General features: G+C 44.2%; 1 protein-coding gene across 1 annotated transcript in view; it reads right to left on the bottom strand.

The window, feature by feature from the left end:
* LOC120539105 (oocyte zinc finger protein XlCOF6-like) overlaps positions 1–19,978 on the bottom strand; it is a 52,197-nt gene that overhangs the window by 18,320 nt on the left and 13,899 nt on the right. The window contains exon 3 of the mRNA XM_039768869.1: positions 17,094–18,350. Within this exon, the coding sequence (XP_039624803.1) occupies positions 17,094–18,350 (1,257 nt within the window). The remainder of the gene's footprint in view (positions 1–17,093; positions 18,351–19,978) is intronic.

Consider the following 19,978-nt stretch of genomic DNA (forward strand, 5'->3'; position numbering starts at 1 on the left):
GGTGTAAAATATTTAGCCATTTCGGTACACTTGAAAGCGACAACCGAACAATTCAGCGGCAGCCATCAACTCACATGCAGAACCATAGGTGAAGGGCTTAAGCATTTCACTCTTCTAGTGCTCCTGTGTAGTATAATTATCTCCTGTACGTCATCAGTCCACACCTTGAACCTGTCCAGTCATTCAATACATAAGACACAATGTTCCTCCGGATATCAAGAGTGAGCCTGATATGGCCGTGCAATATGTAACAAAGAGAATGGAAAAGGCAGGTGGCATCTCCGGGTATGGAAACCACTCGGTAAGTGACAGTTCTTTGATCGGTGGTGATCACCTCGATAGACATGTTAATGGGGGTACGGTTGGAATGATAAAGGAAATGGGTATCTGAACAATATAAAGTAAGTCTAAAATACCTACACAATAACTATAATCGTAATAAATGAACAATAAAACAGCGGAGAAGCCATGGATTAAATAAAAAGGCTGTAGTTATCAGCAGGGAGACGTGAATCCCGTGGCGAAGCAAGGAAGGGAATGTAGAGACCGGAGCGACGGATGGCCTTATATAGGCAGGCAGCCAACAACGTGGGAGGCGTTGGGATGGGGGACCCAAGCCACCTCACACGGTGACCGAGCTGCAGGCTATGGCCGTATATATGTACGTAAGTAGGATTCAGTTAGCGTTGGGAACCCGCGTACCAAATTTCTTGAAGATGGGCCCATAAGTAACAAAGACTGTTGAAAAGTTCAATATGGCGGCCGACAGTGGCGTCATACCACCGAAATAAGTACGTACATTGGTTTCGGTTAGTGCAGGGAAGCCGCCTACTAAATTTCGAGAAGATCGGGACATGATTAAGAAAGTTCAACATGGCAGACGTTGTCGACCGTTATCGACCGTTACGTGTAGAATTTCTAAATGAAACCTGCTTAACTTTTGTAAAGAAGCTGTAAGGAACGAGCCTGCCAAATTTCAGCCTTCTACCTACATGGGAAGTTGGAGAATTAGTGATGAGTCAGTCAGTGAGTCAGTCAGTGAGTCAGTCAGTCAGTCAGTGAGGGTTTTGCCTTTTATTAGTAGAGATCAATTAGTCGATCACCTTAACTCCAATAATTTATTGGAGATCTACCAATCTGGCTTTAGGTGTTATCATGGTGTTGAGATGGCAGTCCTGAAAGTGTTCAACGACATCTCTCTTATTAGTGACTCGGGTGGCGCTGCAGTCCTTGTCCTCCTTGACCTGTCCGCTACCTTTGACACTATGGACCATCAGATATTGCTGATGCAGTTCGAACATCTTGTTGGGCTTAAAGGGGCCGCTCTTAACTGGTTCAGGTCATTTTTAACTGGTAGACACTTTTCAGTGACTTTAAATTCCTCTTTTTCGTCTACTGCTCCTCTTAAATATGGTGTTCCCCAGAGATCCATTTTGGGTCCTATCTTATTCTCTATATACCTTCACCCTATTGGAGCGATTTTTAGGAGATTTAACATTTCTTTTCACTGCTATGCTGATGACACTCAGGTTTATATTCCTGCCTGCGACTGTGCAATAAAATCAACTCCACAACTGTCTGTCTGAACTAAGATCCTGGATGGCTAATAATTTTCTTGATCTAAATCAAAATAAAATGGAGGTGCTTATAGTGAGTTCACCAGCTAAACCCAAATTGTTCTTGGACTTCTCGGTTCTTTCGCTGTCTTTTGCAAACCTCAAGTCCACAATCTTGGTGTTATTTTTGACAGTAACCTCTCTTTTGAGAAACAAGTAAATTCTGTACTCAGGAGTTGCTTTTTCCAACTTCATCTCTTCGGTAAGATCAAGCCTTTTTTATCTTAAGATCTTGAGAAAGCTACTCATGCTTTTATTTTTTCCCGTCTCGATTATTGCAACTCGCTGTATTCTGGGATTAACAAATCTGATACGCAGGTTACAGTTGGTCCAAAATGCTGTCGCTCGCTTTCTGGTTGGGGCAAGAAAGTCTGACTCTGTTTCTCCAATATTAGCTTCATTACACTGGTTGCTGCCTGTCATTTTCGAACTGATTTTAAAATCTTGTTGCTAGTTTTTAAATCTTTAAATGGGTTTGCTCCTGCCTATTTACAGTGCATCAGGAAAGTATTCCCAGCGCTTCAGCACTGTTTCCACATTTTCTTATGTTACAGCCTTATTCCAAAATGGATTAAATTCATTTTTTTCCTCAGAATTCTACACACAACACCCCATAATGACAACATGAAAAAAGTTTACTTGAGGTTTTCCATCCATTCTGGAGCCAATCCCAGCCAACACAGGGTGCAAGGCAGGAACCAATCCTGGGCAGGGCGCCACACCCACACACCAAGCACACACTAGGGGCAATTTTAGAATCGCCAGTCCACCTGACCTGCACGTCTTTGGACTGTGGGAAGAAACCCACGCAGACACGGGGAGAACATGCAAACTCCCGAGGTTTTTGCAAATTTATTAAAAATAAAAAAATTGAGAAAGCACTTAAGTATTCACAGCCTTTGCCATGAAGCTCCAAATTGAGCTCAGGTACAATACAATACAATACAATACAATTTATTTGTTGTATAGCCCAAAATCACACAGGAAGTGCCACAATGGACTTTAACAGGGCCTGCCTTTTGACAGCCCCCCAGCCTTGACTCTCTGAGAAGACAAGGAAAAACTCCCAAAAAAACCTTGTAGGGAAAATGGAAGAAACCTCGGAAAGGCAGTTCAAAGAGACCCTTTCCTGGTAGGTTGGGCGTGCAGTGGGTGTCAAAAGTAGGGGTCAATACAATACAATATACAGAACAGAACAATTCCTTAAGACAGCATAATAATAAAAATTTTAGAAGTACAGTTTAACAGTAGATGATATGACATAATTAGGTTTGGATATTTTTAGAGTCCTGGAGACCTCATCCATCAGCTGCCTCTCCATTTGGCCATGCCACGGCTGAAACATTGCTCCGATGAAAGGACCCCTCTTTCCCATGATTCCTGTGATCCTCCATCAGGGATGACTTTACCATAGGCAGGCAAACAACTTGGCAGGTGGGCCGTGGCACCAATGGCCACATTTGGGTACCGAGAAAAGAAACAGAATAGGTGAGGGTTAGTATTCAAATATAATTATCATGTTACTTATGTTATAGTGCTAATGACTAACAACAGAGATGCAGTATGTACAGTTAATCAGCAGCTCTAGTCAGGATATGCTAAACTGAAGTAGTGAGTCTTCAGCCGGGATTTAAAGGCTGAGACTGAAGGGGCATCTCTTATGGAAGCAGGAAGACCATTCCACAGTTTAGGGGCCCTGTAACTAAAAGCTCGACCTCCCACTGTTATTTTATTAATCCTTGGAATCCTAAGCAGACCGGCATCTTGAGATCTTAATGTGCTCAGGTTTGTAAGTCATGATAAGTTCAGACAAGTAAGCGGACCTTGGCCATTTAATGCTTTATATGTTAAAAGGAGGATTTTGAAATCTGCCCTAAACTTAACTGGGAGCCAGTGTAAAGATTTAAGAACTGGGGTTATGTGTTCATATTTTCTTGTTCTTGTAATAATTCTTGCAGCGCATTTTGGATTAACTGGAGGCTGTATAGAGAACAGTTTGAACAGCCAGTGAACACCGCATTGCAGTAGTCAATCCTACTAGAGATAAATGCATGAATTAATTTCTCACAATCCTGTTTATTTAGAAAGCGCCTTAATTTCCTAACATTTTTAAGATGGAAAAACATGTTTTGGACGACTTTGTAATATGCGCTTTAAATGACATGCTAGAGTCAAAGATAACTCCTAGATTGCGGGCTGATTCAGTAAAATTAATTGGGATTCCAACTGAGTTAAATGATGACAAAATATTGCTGTGATCAGCGTCATTCCCTCCAACAATTAACATCTCTGTTTTATCTGTATTTAAAGACAAGTAGTTCTCATTCATCCATTCCTTTAATTCACTAACACAACTAATTAAAGACAACATCGGAGAAACTTCATTTGATTTAAATGAAAGGTATAACTGGGTGTCATCTGCATACAGTGAAAATTAACATTATGTTTCCTAATGAGAGATCCCAGTGGAAGCATGTAAAGTGAAAACAGTAAAGGTCCCAGTACTGAGCCCTGCGGACACCATATTGAACTTCTGTGTATAATGATGGAGTACTGTCAGCACATTTCTGTACATACTGGAATCGATTTGATAAATAAGAACTGAACCAAGCGAGCACGGGGCCTGTAAGCCCAACATCGTTTTCTAGCCTGTGCAGTAAAATAGAATGGTCAATGGTGTCAAATGCTGCACTTAAGTCCAACAACATAATTACAGTGGAGTTTCCTTCATCAGAGGATATCAGAATGTCATTTACAACCCGTGTTAGTGCGTTTCTGTACTATGACCAGTGCGAAAACCAGACTGGAATTTCTCAAATAAATTGTAATGCGTAAGGTGTGACTGAAGCTGACTGGCGACTACTTTCTCTAGTATTTTAGAGAGAAATGGTAAATTTGAAATAGGCCTATAGTTATTTAGTATGTGTGGGTCTAGGTCTGACTTTTTAAGTAAAGGTTTAATGACTGACACTTTTAGTGCATCAGGTACGTGCCATGCAGTAATGAACTATTGATAATGGTTAGAATAGGCTGCAAGAACATCCATTGCACTTTTACTAGTTTTATTGGCACTGGATCTAGGGAACAAGTAGTGGGCTTCATTTTAGTAATTAAAGTTAAGACTTCCTGGTGAGTTACAGGATTAAAATTATTAAAGTGCTGAATGCAATGTGCAGGGTCTGCTAAGCTAGTATTTGGTTTGTACTGTGATGCTGAGATCTGGGATCTTATATTTTTAATTTTCTCATTGAAGAAGTTCATAAAGTCTGTACTGCTAATATCTGTTGGTATTTTGCACTGTAGATCTGAATTTCCATTTGTTAATTTAGCCACTGCTCTAAAAAAGTACCCTAGGATTTTTATTATTGCTATCTATTAATGTAGAATAGTATTCTGAGCGAGCTTTAAAGAAAGCTTTTTTATATTTATTAACACTCTCTGTCCATGCAATTTGAGGTGCATCCTGTTTCCCCTGATCATCCTTGAGATGTTTAATTGGAGTCCACCTGGGGTAAATTCAGTTGACTGGACATGATTTGGAAAGGCACACACCTGTCTATAGAAGGTCCCACAGTTGACAGTTCATGTCAGAGCACAAACCAAGCATGAAGTCAAAGGAATTGTCTGTAGACCTCTGAGACAGGATTGTCTCGAGGCACAAATCAGGGGAAGGTTACAGAAAAAATTCTGCTGCTTTGAAGGTCCCAATGAGCACAGTGGCCTCCATCATCTGTAAGTGGAAGAAGTTTGAAACCACCAGGACTCTTCCTAGAGCTGGCCGGCCATCTAAACTGAGCGATCGGGGGAGAAGGGCCTTAGTCAGGGAGGTGACCAAGAACCCGATGGTCACTCTGTCAGAGCTCCAGAGGTCCTCTGTGGAGAGAGGAGAACCTTCCAGGAGGACAACCATCTCTGCAGCAATCCACCAATCAGGCCTGTATGGTAGAGTGGCCAGACGGAAGCCACTCCTTAGTAAAAGGCACAGGGCAGCCCACCTGGAGTTTACCAAAAGGCACCTGAAGGACTCTCAGACCATGAGAAACAAAATTCTCTGGTCGGATGAGACAAAGATTAAACTCTTTTGTGTGAATGCCAGGCATCACGTTTGGAGGAAACCAGGCACTGCTCATCACCAGGCCAATACCATCCCTACAGTGAAGCATGGTGGTGGCAGCATCAGGAACTGGGAGACTAGTCAGGATAAAGGGCAAGATGACTGCAGCAATGTACAGAGACATCCTGGATGAAAACCTGCTCCAGAGCGCTCTTGACCCCAGACTGGGGCGACGGTTCATCTTTCAGCAGGACAACGACCCTAAGCACACAGCCAAGATATCAAAGGGGTGGCTTCAGGACAACTCTGTGAATGTCCTTGAGTGGCCCAGACAGAGCAGAGCCAGACTTGAATCCCATTGAACATCTCAGGAGAGATCTTAAAATGGCTGTCCACTGACGCTTCCCATCCAACCTGATGGAGCTTGAGAGGTGCTGCAAAGAGGAATGGGCGAGACTGGCCAAGGATAGGTGTGCCAAGCTTGTGGCATTATATTCAAAAAGACTTGAGGCTGGAATTACTGCCAAAGGGGCATCGACAAAGTATTGAGCAAAGGCTGTGAATACTTATGTACATGGGATTTCTCAGTTTTGTTATTTTTAATAAATTTGCAAAAACCTCAAGTAAACCTTTTTCACGTTGTCATTATGGGGTGTTGTGTGTAGAATTCAGAGGAAAAAAATGAATTTAATCCATTTTGGAATAAGGCTGTAACATAACAAAATGTGGAAAAAGTAATGCACTGGGAATACTTTCCGGATGCACTGTAACTGAATTGTGTGCCATCCAGAGTGCTCAGATCTTCGTACGAGGGACAACAAGGGACAACTGGTCAGAAGTGTAAAACCAAGGGGGACAGATGGGCCTTTGCAGTTGCTGCCCCTCACCTGTGGAACTCTCTACCTCGTCACATAAAGGAGTCGTCGACAATTCAAAATGAGATTAAAGACTCATTTCTATTCTCTTGCATTCCGTGACCTTCAGTAATACCGATGGTTTCCTCATTGTGATTATATAACATTATTTCTATTTATTATGTATCTTAATTTATGTTCATATATTTCATTACTATTTATGTTTTATGTTAATTGTTTTTGTTTTTCTTTTCTTCTTTTATTGTAAAGCACTTTGGCCACAGCATTCCTATGTTGTTTTAAATGTGCTATATAAATAAATTGACATTGACAATATGTGGCATTGCCAGAAGGTCTGCTGTGTCTCCCAGTCTCAAGGGCATGGAGGAGATTCCAGGAGACAGACAGGCAGTGACTCTCAGAGAGCTGGACCGGGCCCCTCGTAGAAGGTCCTTAACCCATCAGCAGGACCCACCGGTATCTGCTCCTTTGGGCTAAGAGGAACAGGATGGGCACTGCCAGAGCCTACAAAATGACCTCCAGCAGGCAGGCAGGCCACTGGTCTGAATGTCTCTGAGCTAACAACCAGAAAAGGACTTCATGAGGGTGGCCTAAGGGCTCGACATCTTCTAGTGGGCTCCGTGGAGCTTGATTGGCATTTGCCATTGAATACCAGAATTGGCGCCCTGTGCTTTTCACAGATGAGAGCAGGTTCACCCTGAGCACATGTGGCAGACGTGAAAGGTTCTGGAGAAGCCGTGGAGAACATTCTGCTGCCTGTGACATCGTTCAGCATGACCACTTTGGTGGTGGGTCGGTGATGGTATATCTGGGGAGGCATATCCATGGAGGGACACACAGACTTGTACAGGCTAGATAATGGTGGGCACCTTGACTGCTATTTGGTATCGGGATGAAATCCATGGACTCATTGTCAGGCCCTATGCTGGTTCCTCCTGGTCATGACAATGCCAGGCCTCATGTGGTGAGAGGATGATGGAATTGATATTATTGACTGCTCCCCCCCCGATCATCTCCCCTAGCTCAGTCGCCTGACCTCAATTCAGTAGAACACCTCTGGGTGGGACATTATGTCCAGACTGTCCAGGAGCTCAGTGATGCCCTGGTCCACATCTGGGAGGAGGTCCTCCAGGACACCATCTGTCATCTCATTAGGACGTTGTCAGGCATGGGGGCGAGGGGCATACAAACTACGGAGTACGATTTGGAGTTGCTGCAATAAAATTTCGGCCATGTGGACTCGCCTGCCTGCCTGCCCCATCATTTGTTCCCTTTGATTTTCGGGGTGTCAGTTGATTGTTTTCATTTCCATCCTTTCACTCCTCACTCGTCACCATGTCAGTCCATAGCAGTAGAGATGGCCAGCAGGAGGTTTCTTTCCCCCATTGAGATCTGAAGTGTTTTCAAAGCGTTCCTTAAATTCATTTGAGCAGTTTAGGTATCGCAAACCCCTTGGGGTCAAAGTGCAGGGTCAGCTATTGTACAAGCACCCCGGGACAATTGCAGGTGAAAGACTTTGCTCAAAGGCCCAACAGATCCCTTCTGGCAGTAACGGGATTTGAACCAGCAACCTTCCAGACAGCGACCTTATGCAGCAGTCACTGGACGAGCCGACTGTCCATTTGTCCCTCCTGATGCGGTTACCTGTCTTTCCCAGCAGCCTGTCCATGTCGTCTCACCTCCGGATGTTGCTCTCCTCAGCTCTTTCTGCTCCACACTCACGACTGACTGAACTGAACCTGAGCAGCAACAACAACATGGAGGACTCAGGAGTGGATCAGCTGAGTGAGGGGCTGAGGAGTGAAAAAAATTTGAGAAACTGAAGTAAGTGAACAACAAGTGAGAGTGTGTCTGTGTGTGTCTGTGAGGGGGGTTATGATGGATGGACTGATCACAGGACACCACAAAGGAGAAGGACAGGCAGTGGGATGAGAAGGACAAAGAGCATTGGCCAAGTGGAGCTGGATGGAGGTGACAGACAGGGAGGACAGCAAAGGTAATGAAGGACCACCAAAGGAGAGAAAAGAGGAGGAGAGTGAGGTGGACAGAGAAAAGGAATCAACTGTAGAAATGAATGTCCAGCCAGAAACAGAGGGGGAGAGGTGACAGGATGAGGAGAGAAGGAAGTGTAGACAGAGTGACGAGGGGCTCTACAGTCACGTGGATTGAATGAGAAGCACAAGGAGACAGGGAGGTGAGGGGACAATCTGAAGGAGCAAGATGGATGATGAAGAAATGAGGAGTAGAGAAAACTGGGAAAAAAGAAATAAGACGGTGCACTAGAGCTTTAAGCAGGAAGTGACCACAAGTGGACAGAGGGGTCAACAGTATGTCAACTGGACAGATGGCTGGTCAAACAAGACATAACCAAAGGGCCTTCAGAGGATGTTGACCCAGTTATTCAGTGGGCTTAGTGACTGACAGGCCAAGACGCACATAGTGGGACCACGGACCTGCAGGAATTCTAGGAGGGTGGCATCAGGGCGACGGTGGCATTGAGGTAGTCCATGGTGTGAGGTGGCGCCCTCTAGTGTCTGTAACTCACACTTCTGTTGGAAATGAGGTCAGTAAGACTGAGAGGGAGAACCTGAGGTCACTAAGGGAGGTGCACAAGGCAGTGGGCCACACGTGCGATAAAACTGGTGATGGTCCACTCTTTCTCCAAATTCTTCTCTTTATTCTTTTATAATCTCGTCCGCTCACATCCACATCTAATAAACTCTCCAGCCTGAGTGCTTCTCCTTTCAACTCACTTGTGTCTGTCCACCCCGTGACTTAACAGGGGGAAAAATTCCACAACTTCAGACCGGAGACCCCTCTGAAGTTTCAGCACCGAGATTCATTTGGTGGTGTTTGAACCCGTGTGTACCCCACTCCTTGTCCTGGTGCACTTACACACGATGCTCGACTGGAGTCTCTGCTGCCTGCTGAATTGTATTTTGGTGACACGTTGACATACGTGAGGCCCAGCCGGTGGTGATGATCAGGCAGGAAGTGGTGGGCCCAGGCGACTGGGAACAGGACGTGACATCAGAGGCCTTTGAGCTATCAGTCTTCTGACCTGTCCTTAGAGGAAGAGAAGAGAAATGAAAAGATAGTGCCACCCTTTGGCTCGGGGTGGAATTATCCTTCGATGACCATGTGGGTGACAAAGGAGAAGACCATGTTTGCTGCTCTCTCCCAGTCCTCTCTACCTTCATTTTACTTGACATGTCTGTCCTGTGGGATCCCCTCGAGGTTGCTGGATATCATGGCCGGCCTGTCTACTGGTACTGTGAGTGCTGTGCAGACAGGACCTCTCAGTTGATTCTGGGGTTTGTCAGGGGTCTGTTCTGCTCCTACTCTGTTCAGTGCTTGTATGGACTGGGTGTCGGGCAAGGTCGTGGGGTATCTGTTGGTGAAGAAAGATTCACGGATCATTGACTTTGCTGACGATGCTGTGATCTCCACGGAGTCAATGGAGGCTCTGATTGGGTGGTCTCGACAGACTGAGTGAGGGTCCTGATAAAAACCAAGAGCCAGGCCTTTAATGACCTCTTGGGCATGGCCATCAGCAGGGTGTCTGTCTGCGGAGAGAGTGTCGACCTCGGCGAGAGGTTTACTTACCTTGGCGGTAGACATTTGTGACTCTGGTGACTCTTCCTATGACGCCAGTAGACGGATTGGGAGAGCATGGGGGGCCATGAGGTCACTAGAATGGGGTGTGTGTCGCTCCAGATATCTACAAGAGGACGAAGGTCCAAGTCTTTAGAGTCCTGGTGCTTTCTGTCTTGCTATATGGTTGTGAGATATGGACACTATCCAGTGACCTGAGATGAACACTGGACTCCTTCATGTGTGTCTCTTTGGAGGGTCCCACTGGTTTGACTTTGTGCTGCTCATGGAGTCCCAAATGAGGCACATGACCTGTATTGTGAGGGAGCGTCAGTTACGGCACTACAGCCATATGGCACGATTACCAGAGGGTGACCCTCATTGTTGAGGACTCGAGCGGATGGACGCTGGAAAGGGGTGTGTGGCGCTTCCAATATCTCTGCAAAAGGACGAAGGTCCAAGTCTTTAGAGTCCTGGTGCTTCCTGTTTGTGAGACATGGATGCTATCCAGTGACCTGAGATGAACACTGGACTCCTTCATGTGTGTCTCTTTGGAGGGTCCTTGGGTCCCACTGGTTTGACTTTGTGTTGCTCATGGAGTCCCGAATGAGGCACATGACCTGCATTGTGAGGGAGTGTCAGTTACGGCACTACGGCCATGTGGCACGATTACCAGAGGGTGATCCGGCTCGTAAGATCTTCATTGTTAGGGACCCGAGTGGCTGGCCAAGGCCAAGGGGTCACTCACGTAACACCTGGCTGCGGCAGATAGAGGGTCATTTCTGGAGGGTGGGACTGGAGCGTGTGTCTGCCTCGGGGTTGCCAACTGGGATCCTGAGCCGTGTTCATCATATGGTGGGTGTGACAATACTGTGCTGTGGCATTTTGTTGTAATTCAGTGTGGCACACAATCGGTAGTATATATACATTTATATACACATATACAGCTCCCGCCACAATTATTGGCACCCCTCGTTAAGATGTGTTCTTAAGCTTCTAATAGATTTATTTTTTTTCCCCCCAAACAATATAGGCTCACAACACAAAAAAAAAGAAAAATCCAACCTTTAATTGAAGAGCATTTATTCATTTGGGGGAAAACAAAACACTTTAAGAAATACATTTTTTACATGAAATCATGTGTGCCACAATTATTGGCACCCCTAACAACTCCTATAAAATAAAAGTACTAGTTTAGTTTTTAAAGTTGATCAGAGTAAATTGGAACTTTGAATTAGTAATGAATGAGTCCCTGGGGTATAAATATGACGTGACACAGAGTCCACTCTTCAACATGGGAAAGACGAGAAAACATGCTGTTCAAGTGAGACAGACGTGGGTCGACCTTCATTAAGTCAGGTGACGGCCCCTCGCGTAAAGCTGCCTGTACCGACAGTCACAGTAGAACAACGGGAACCGCGACAAACAGGCCTGGACGAGGACCACCACGCACAGCGAGGAGAGGATGGTAAGAGAAGTCACTATTAGAGAACTGCACCAAAGAGTGGAACCTTTTTCACAAAGTCTCCATGACAACCAGAAGACACTATCTCCATGCCAACAAGCTGTTTGAGAGACATGCAAGGAAAAGCCTGTTCTCACCTACAATCACAAACGTAAATGTCTGGAGTTTACTAAGCGGTACTGGGGCTTCAACTGGGACCATGTGCTTTGGTCAGAGGAGACTAAAATGGAGCTTTTTGGCAACAAACTTTCTAAGTGGGTCTGCCGTGAATCCAAGAATGAGTAAGCGGAAAAGCACCTCATGCCCACCGTAAAGTATGGTGGAGGATCTGTGATGCTGTGGGGCTTTGTTTCTCTTCCAAAGGATCTGGGAACCTTGTTAGGGTGTGTGGCATCATGAACTCCTTGAAATACCCGGACATTTTAAATCAAAATCTGGTGGCCTCTACCAGAAAGCTGAAGATGGGTCGTCATTGGGTCTTCCAGCAGGATAATGACCCTAAATACGTGGCAAAATCTACACAAAAATGGCTCAGAAAACACCAAAGCAAGCTCCGTCCATGGCTATCTCAGTCCCCAGACCTCAACCCCATTGAAAAACCTGTGGGGTGAGCTGAAGAGGAGAGGACCCAGGACTCTGAACCATCTAGAACGATTGTGCAAAGAGGAATGGTCAAAAATCCCTGTCGCTGTATTGTCCAACCTTGTGAAATGTTATAGGAGAAGATTAAGTGCTGTCATGTTGGCAAAGGGGGGTTTGTATGAAATATTAACAGCAGGGGTGCCAATAATTGTGGCACATATGATTTCATGTAACAAATGTATTTCTTAATGTGGGATTTTTACCCCCCCAATGAATAAATGTACTTCAAAAGGTTGGATTTTTCTCTTTTTTGTGTTGTGAGAACTTATTTGAAGCCGAAGAACGCATCTTAACCAGGGGTGCCAATAATTGTGGAGGGTGCAGTGTGTGTGTATGTATATATATATTTGCAGATGGAGATCCACAAAGGGAGAAGATGAATCACAGAAGTAGTTTTTATTCCTGAGCTTTCAGCACCTGGCAGGAGCCGTCGTCAGTGGATAACGATTAGACTTACAAGAATCAAAGGCAATATATAGCAAAATTAGGTGGGGAGGTGGTGGTGTTGGGGCTACGTCAGTGTGTTCAGGATTGCTTGTAATGTTTTATTTATTATGAGGATGTTCTTCTTAAGTTTGCATATGCTGGGTTTATGTCCAAATGTCTATTACTGGCGTTTTCGTCTGATAGCCACGATTCAGCCAGCTCTCTGGCACTTTTACTACTGGCATTAAATCTTACTTGTACATCGTCCCAGTTAAATGTATGTCCTGTTGATTTAGTGTGCGTATAGATCCGTGATCGTCAGTCCTTCCTTCTGATGGCGTTGCGATGTTCATGTATTCGTGTTGCGATTCTTTTTGACGTTTGTCCCATACTGCTGGGCAAGAACTGCATGGAATGCTATAAACTGCGTTTCGTGTTTCTGCTGCCGATTTCTTATTTTTGGCACTACAAAGTACAGTGCGCAGATTGTTCGATTGAAAGAAATAGCGACGCCACCCTGACCACAAGTGTTTACCGTAAGGAATGCCACGCAGACAAGATATTACACTTCGCCAACAACCACCCGGTATCTCATAAACAGAGCTGTGTTCAAACTCTATTCAGAAGAGTCCACACCCATTGTAATACGAAGGAGACAAAAGCAAACGAAAGACGCTCTCTCTTCTGCCTCTTCACTTCAAATGGATACTCAAAAACATTCATTAATCGAAGCCTAAACAGAAGACGCCAAACAACTCAGCAAACAATCGACTTGAATCAGACCCCCCACCCCACCTGGCACTCACTCCCTTATCACCACAAGGTGTCTGAAGGTGCAGCGAGCATCCTGGCCAAGTCAGGCGTCAGAATACGACACAAACCCACAATCAACCTGCGCACGGTCCTCTTTAATGCTAAAAACAAGAAATCGTCAGCAGCAACACGAAACACAGTGTACAGCATTCCATGCAATTCTTGCTCAGCGGTATACACGGGATAAACGTCAAAAAGAATAGCAACACATGTACGTGAACATCGCAACGCCATTAGAAGGAAGGACTCACGATCACTGATCTATATGCACACTAAATCAACAGGTCATACGTTTAACTGGGACGATGTACAAGTAAGATTTAAAGCCAGTAGTAAAAGTGCCAGAGAGCTGGCTGAATCGTGGCTATCAGACGAAAACGCCAGTAACAGACATTTGGACATAAACCCAGCATATGCAAACTTAAGAAATAATAATAATAATAATCATAATAAATAAAACTTTACAACCAATACCCCCCCTCCTGGACACACTGACTTAGCCCCCCTCCACGTAAGTTTTTCTGTATTATTGCCTTTGATTTTCGTAAGTCTAATTATTATCCACTGATGACGGCTCCTGGCAGGGGCTGAACACTCAGGAATAAAAACTACTTTATGATACGGGATTCATCTTCTCCCTTTGTGGACCTCCAGCTGCAAATATGCAAACCGTATCACAGACCTTCTCTTCCATATACACTCACACATGTAGATATTGTGGTGGATGCCCAAAGAAGAGTAGGATGGTGGAAGACAGCTACTGTGGGACACTGCCTTCCCCCAGGACACCAAAAGGCGAGTTCCCTGCAGCATAGCGGTACCCCGGATTCCCACAGGGCACCATTGGATTTGGAGTTCGGCTTCTCAGCCCTGCTGGATACTGTGGGTGCCCACCAGGGGATGCTGCAGGAGGACCTGGGGACTGGTATCTTTTTCCATAGCCCAGAAGTGCTATCGAGTCACGGGGAATGGACTTCCGGGCTGACAGAAAAAGCAAGTTCTCCATCTGACCTGGAAGTGCTGGCAAGTCATTTGAACAGAAGAGGAGAAGCACTGCTGGAGACCCAGAAGTTGGGAGGTAGAGGACAGAGTTTGCTGGGAGGTGTGGAGGAGAGATTGGGTGTTGATTAATTGTCTTTAGTTTTATTGTTCCTGCCCGTTTATGGTGGCAGAGGTGCACTATAAAGAAAGAAGAATAATGACATACCTCCTTGATGATTTTACCCTGTGTTCAGTGCGTCTGTCTGCTGGGTTGAAAGGGGCGATCGCGACCCCTAGCGTCTTACGATATCCATAGATAGAGATGTGAAAACCACTCCTCGGCCTAACGCAGACTCGCTCTTGTTTGTGATAGATGATCACAAACGTTAAATCTTTCTGCTAAAACCGTAGTGATGCTTGAAATTGTTTTTAAAGAGGAAGCTTTAATTAAAACACGGGTCTACCACAGGGTTTTCACGTTACAAACGAGGGGAAAATGTCACTTGCAACTTTTTCTTGTTCCTGCATAGAAGCTAAAGAAAAAGTGTTTTTGTACCGTAGAGGAAGGCAAAGAAAAAATGTTGCAGGCCTTGGACAACGTTCCTCTTCAGCGATTCCAAAAAATGTTTTTCACCGGTGGGGAAAACCGTTAGGACGAGCGCATTCATTCACATGGAGAAGACTTTGAAGGAGACTAAAGTTTCAGTAAGTAAAAATTATTAAAACAATTTGTTTTTTTTCCCCCCCAATTCCGGTTATTTTTGGGCAACCCCTCCAGTATATCTTTCACTTGTGGGACAGCGGTATTTCTAAAATGAAGAAAGAAAACCTAACAGTATAGAAGGAATACACTTAACTTCTCTTCATACCTCACAGACACTTACAAGACGACAATATTTGAAAGAGAGCTACCGGCAAACAGTGTGCCGTCATGGAGTTCCTGCAGTCTTCTCCGGCCTGCTTTGAGGGAGTGAAGGTGTTAAGTTCCTAGTTACATCTGTCGGCAATTAACTACTGTTCAGGGAATATCCCGGAAGGCGTTATACCTTCTTATGGTCCAAGGTTTCCAAAAGAAGAGCGTGTAGTCTCCAAACGTGGATACAGTCGTTGTTGGCAGAGCTTCAATAGACATAGCACACCATAACGGACCACCACATCTCCTCCCTTTTAATTGCCTGCCTGAGTCGTCTCCATTGGTCTCTTCCCATCTCCCTCTCATGTTGCTCCCTACCAGCTGGTTTGTGACTGTGACCGGAGGTGTGTTTGTCGATTATGTAACTTAGAATCGGAGAGTCACTAAATTCCTTGCATGTGTGCACACTTGGCCAATAAATCAGATTCTAATGCGTCTGTATTTATTTATGGTTTCTGTTACCGGTTTTAAATAAAATAACATATATAGAATAAACCTCACAGGTCACAATGGCACACTCCAAACCTTTGGCCACATTTTGACGCCATCGTCAATTTCAATAAGTCTGTGATTACGTAGCATCGACAGGCAGGGCTTTTCTCTTTTTTCTCAGCTCCTCCTGGCAGTTTTCTCTCCATCGCATATCCTTTCAGTTCATCAGCCTGCTCCCCTCCTGTGTCCAGCGATGTCCTGTGTGGTGTTCAGGTTGAAGTAAGCAATACGCAAATCATTTAAGACGGGCCAGGCCATCTGGATTTCTGCCGAGCCCCCAAGTGGACAGAATGGACCTTTCTAGGAGGTGGACTCCTGCAGGATCTTAACAAAATCACATTGTTCTCCTTCCTCCTTGCCTTCTCATTCTCCTTCTGAACTGCTACAGACTCCCAAGGGTTACTTTCTCAAAATGGCTTACTGGGAACACGGGGTGAACCTCACTCTTAGGCTGCAAAGTCATTTTTTGACTGCTATTATTGCTCTTCTCTTCAGTTGGTTGATGCTTCACTTAGGGTTAGGGTTCCTAACTTCCGTCTTCCGGAGGTTCATTTCTCAATGATGGTTTTGGTTTCTTACTTTCAGGAGAGGAGAGAACTTCACTCTTGTGTCAAGAAGTATTTGTGTTTAAGTGATTTTTTTTGCAATACTACTGTTGTTATTCTTCTGGATTTGCTTCTAGGACAGTATAGGGTGGTCTACATTTAATTATGCAATTTTCATTACGCTATAACTTATTAAGTTTATTACATAGAAAATCACCCAAAAAATCCCAGAGCATCGAAAAGTGTGCGAACTGACGACATGAAGAATAGTCTTTGAGCCGAACTGGAATTGTCCCCGCATCAATCAAAGTCATCCAGATGATCTGGACCACCCTGTACTTTCGTGACCCCTAACTGGGCTTCCATCTGTATTAATATGGAGTAATTATAACTGGTACGGCATCTAGATTTTATCTCTTTTTTTAGATAAGGCCTATTGATCTCAGTTATTTTATTCACACATCTTGCTCATCTCCTACTGTATATTTTGGTACTTCATTATTTTTTGCCTTCCCATTTTGAGTAGTCAATGATTTCCCTGCTTTATCAGATTCTTTTTCTTGAGGACTATGTGTGAGTTCTCATGTGCCTGTTGAGATTTCTCCTGTCAGAGAATCTTTTGTCACATTTAGAACAGCCATGTGGCGTTTCCCCGGTATGAATTTTCAAGTGGCTGGTAAGACTGTCTTTTCTTGAAAAGTGTTTGCCACATTTAGAACAGCCGTACGGCGTTTCTTCCGTGTGAATTATCAAGTGGCGGTTAAGATGGTCTTTTCTTGAAAACTGTTTCCCACATTCAGAACAACAATACGGTTTCTCTCCAGTATGAATTTTTGTGTGCAACTTCAGATAGCCCCGACTCATAAATCTTTTCCCACATTCAAAACAGCAATGCGGCTTTTCTCCAGTGTGAATTTTTGCGTGATTCTGAAGAACGTTTCGGTCTGAAAATCGTTTGCCACATTCCAAACAGCAATACGGTTTCTCTCCAGTATGAATCCGTTTGTGGGTCTCAAACCTCCCGGCTGTTAAAAATCGCCTTCCGCATTCAGAACAACAATACGGTTTCTCCCCAGTATGAATTTTTGTGTGCACCACCAGGTAGGCCCTACATATAAATCGTTTCCCACATTCAGAACAGCAATATGGCTTCTCTTCTCTGTGAATTCTTAGGTGGGTCTGAAGATATTTCCTGTGTGAGAAACGTTTACCACACTCCAAACAGAAATGCGGTTTCTCTCCAGTATGGATTTTTTCATGAATGTCAAGACTGTTTTTTCTTGAAAACTGTTTCCCACATTCAGAACAACAATATGGTTTCTCCGCAATATGAATTCTTTTGTGGGTTTCAAACGCACCTGCTGTTGTAAATTGTCTTCCGCATTCGGAACAGCCATATGGCTTCTCTCCAGTATGAATTTTTGTGTGGTCTATCAGGTGGCCCCTTCTTGGAAATCGTTTCCCACATTCAGAACAGCAATACGGCTTCTCTTCTGTGTGAGTTCTTATGTGGCATTGAAGATATTTGCCGTGTGAGAATCTTTTACCACATTCCAAACAACAATATGGTTTCTCTCCAGTATGAATTGTTGTGTGGGCCTGAAAACTCCATCTTCTTGAAAATTCCTTTCCACATTCAGAACAGCTATATGGCTTCTGCTTTGTAGGGTTCAACTGCTTATCATTAAAACTTGTCCTTTGCTCTTTGCACGCACCTGAATTTGTATTTTTCACGTGTTGCTGAGTATTAATTGTGTCAATCTTTGGTAGCTTCCCAACTGAGAGAGGATTCAATGGCAAAGAGGCCAGTGTCAAAATCTTTGATTCAGATGTTGATTTCTTCATATTTTCAACATGTTGCGTCTGTCGTAATGTATCATGAAATAATGTCTGAGCAAATAAAGATGGAAAAAAGCCGGGACTCTCCCGTGTATCTGTAGAAAGATGAAAAAACACACATATTAGAGAAGAAAAACACATACAAGTACACATGTGACACTGACTAGAGAGGCCTGACAAGCAGCAGCTATTTAGTGAGCATTAGAACAATTCTGATGAAAACAAGCCCAACAGAAGCTGCCCATCATCTTCACCTCATTCCACCAAAATTACATCCAGTTGAGATTTCAAGATACCTCGAGTCCTACTCTCTTCCACACTCGGTCACTTATTCCATTTGCCAGTGTGAAAAGAAAAACTAACGTTTGTGCAAAATCTACGTTGATAAATTGCATCTGTGTCCGTGCCGAAATACTTACAAAGTAATAAATGTAACTTCTTGACTGGGTTGTATGGCTCAGAAACCCGAAGGTACATGAAAGCAAAATGAATACTACAGAAATGAGGATACTGAGAGACTAAGTGTGAAGTAACAAAGCTTGATAAGATCGGAGATGAGAGAATCAGACTCACAGTTCAAGAAAAAACAGGAAAGAAGGTTAAAGTGGTGTGGGCATGACAAGAGGGGTGAACAATGGGGAATCATGGAGATGGAGGAGAAAGTGGAAGGACTGTTTGAAAGGGAACTTTAGTGACAAAGGAGATCAGACGAGGAAGTGAACAGCAGACGAGAGTGGAGAAGGCTGGTCCAATATAGCAACCCTACATAAAAATGAAAATCACATCTCTATGCCTGTTGTATGCAGTCTATCTAGTGCCTTTCACATCTATCGCCACTCTCAATGCCCGCTTGCCTGCGTGCAGCATGTGTCGATTGATACGATTTAATGTATTTCTTTTTGACATAATTCTCTGAGTTGTACAATACATTTACATCTATACTAATAAAAGGCAAAGCCCTCACTGACTGACTGACTCATCACTATTTCTCCAACTTCCCGTGTAGGTAGAAAGCTGAAATTTGGAAGGCTTATTCCTTACAACTCACTTACAAAAGTTAGGCAGGTTTCATTTTGAAATTCTATGCGTAACAGTCATAACGGTCAACAACGTCTGCCATGTTGAACTTTCTTATTCATGGCCCCATCTTCACGAAATTTGGTAGCCGGCTTCCCTGTGCTAACTGAAACCGATGTACGTACTTATTTCGGTGGTATGACGCCACTGTCAGCCGCCATATTGAACTTTCCAACGTCACTAATTCCCCAACTTCCCATGTAGGTAGAAGGCTGAAATTTGGCAGGCTCATTCCTTACAGCTCACTTACAAAAGTTAGGCAGGTTTCATTTTGAAATTCTATGCGTAACGGTCAACAACGTCCGCCATGTTGAACTTTCTTATTCATGGCCCGATCTTCTCGAAATTTAGTAGGCGGCTTCCCTGCGCTAACCGAAACCAATGTACGTACTTATTTCGGTGGTATGACGCCACTGTCGGCCGCCATATTGAACTTTTCAACAGTCTTTGTTACTTATGGGCCCATCTTCAAGAAATTTGGTACGCGGGTTCCCAACGCTAACTGAATCCTACTTACGTACATATATACGGCCATAGCCTGCAGCTCGGTCACCGTGTGAGGTGGCGTTGAGTCCCCCATCCCAACCCCTCCCACGTTGTTGGCTGCCTGCCTATATAAGGCCATCCGTCGCTCCGGTCTCTACAT

This window comes from Polypterus senegalus, chromosome 11 (assembly GCF_016835505.1).
Source record: "Polypterus senegalus isolate Bchr_013 chromosome 11, ASM1683550v1, whole genome shotgun sequence".
In the NCBI taxonomy this organism is placed as follows: Eukaryota; Metazoa; Chordata; class Cladistia; order Polypteriformes; family Polypteridae; genus Polypterus; species Polypterus senegalus.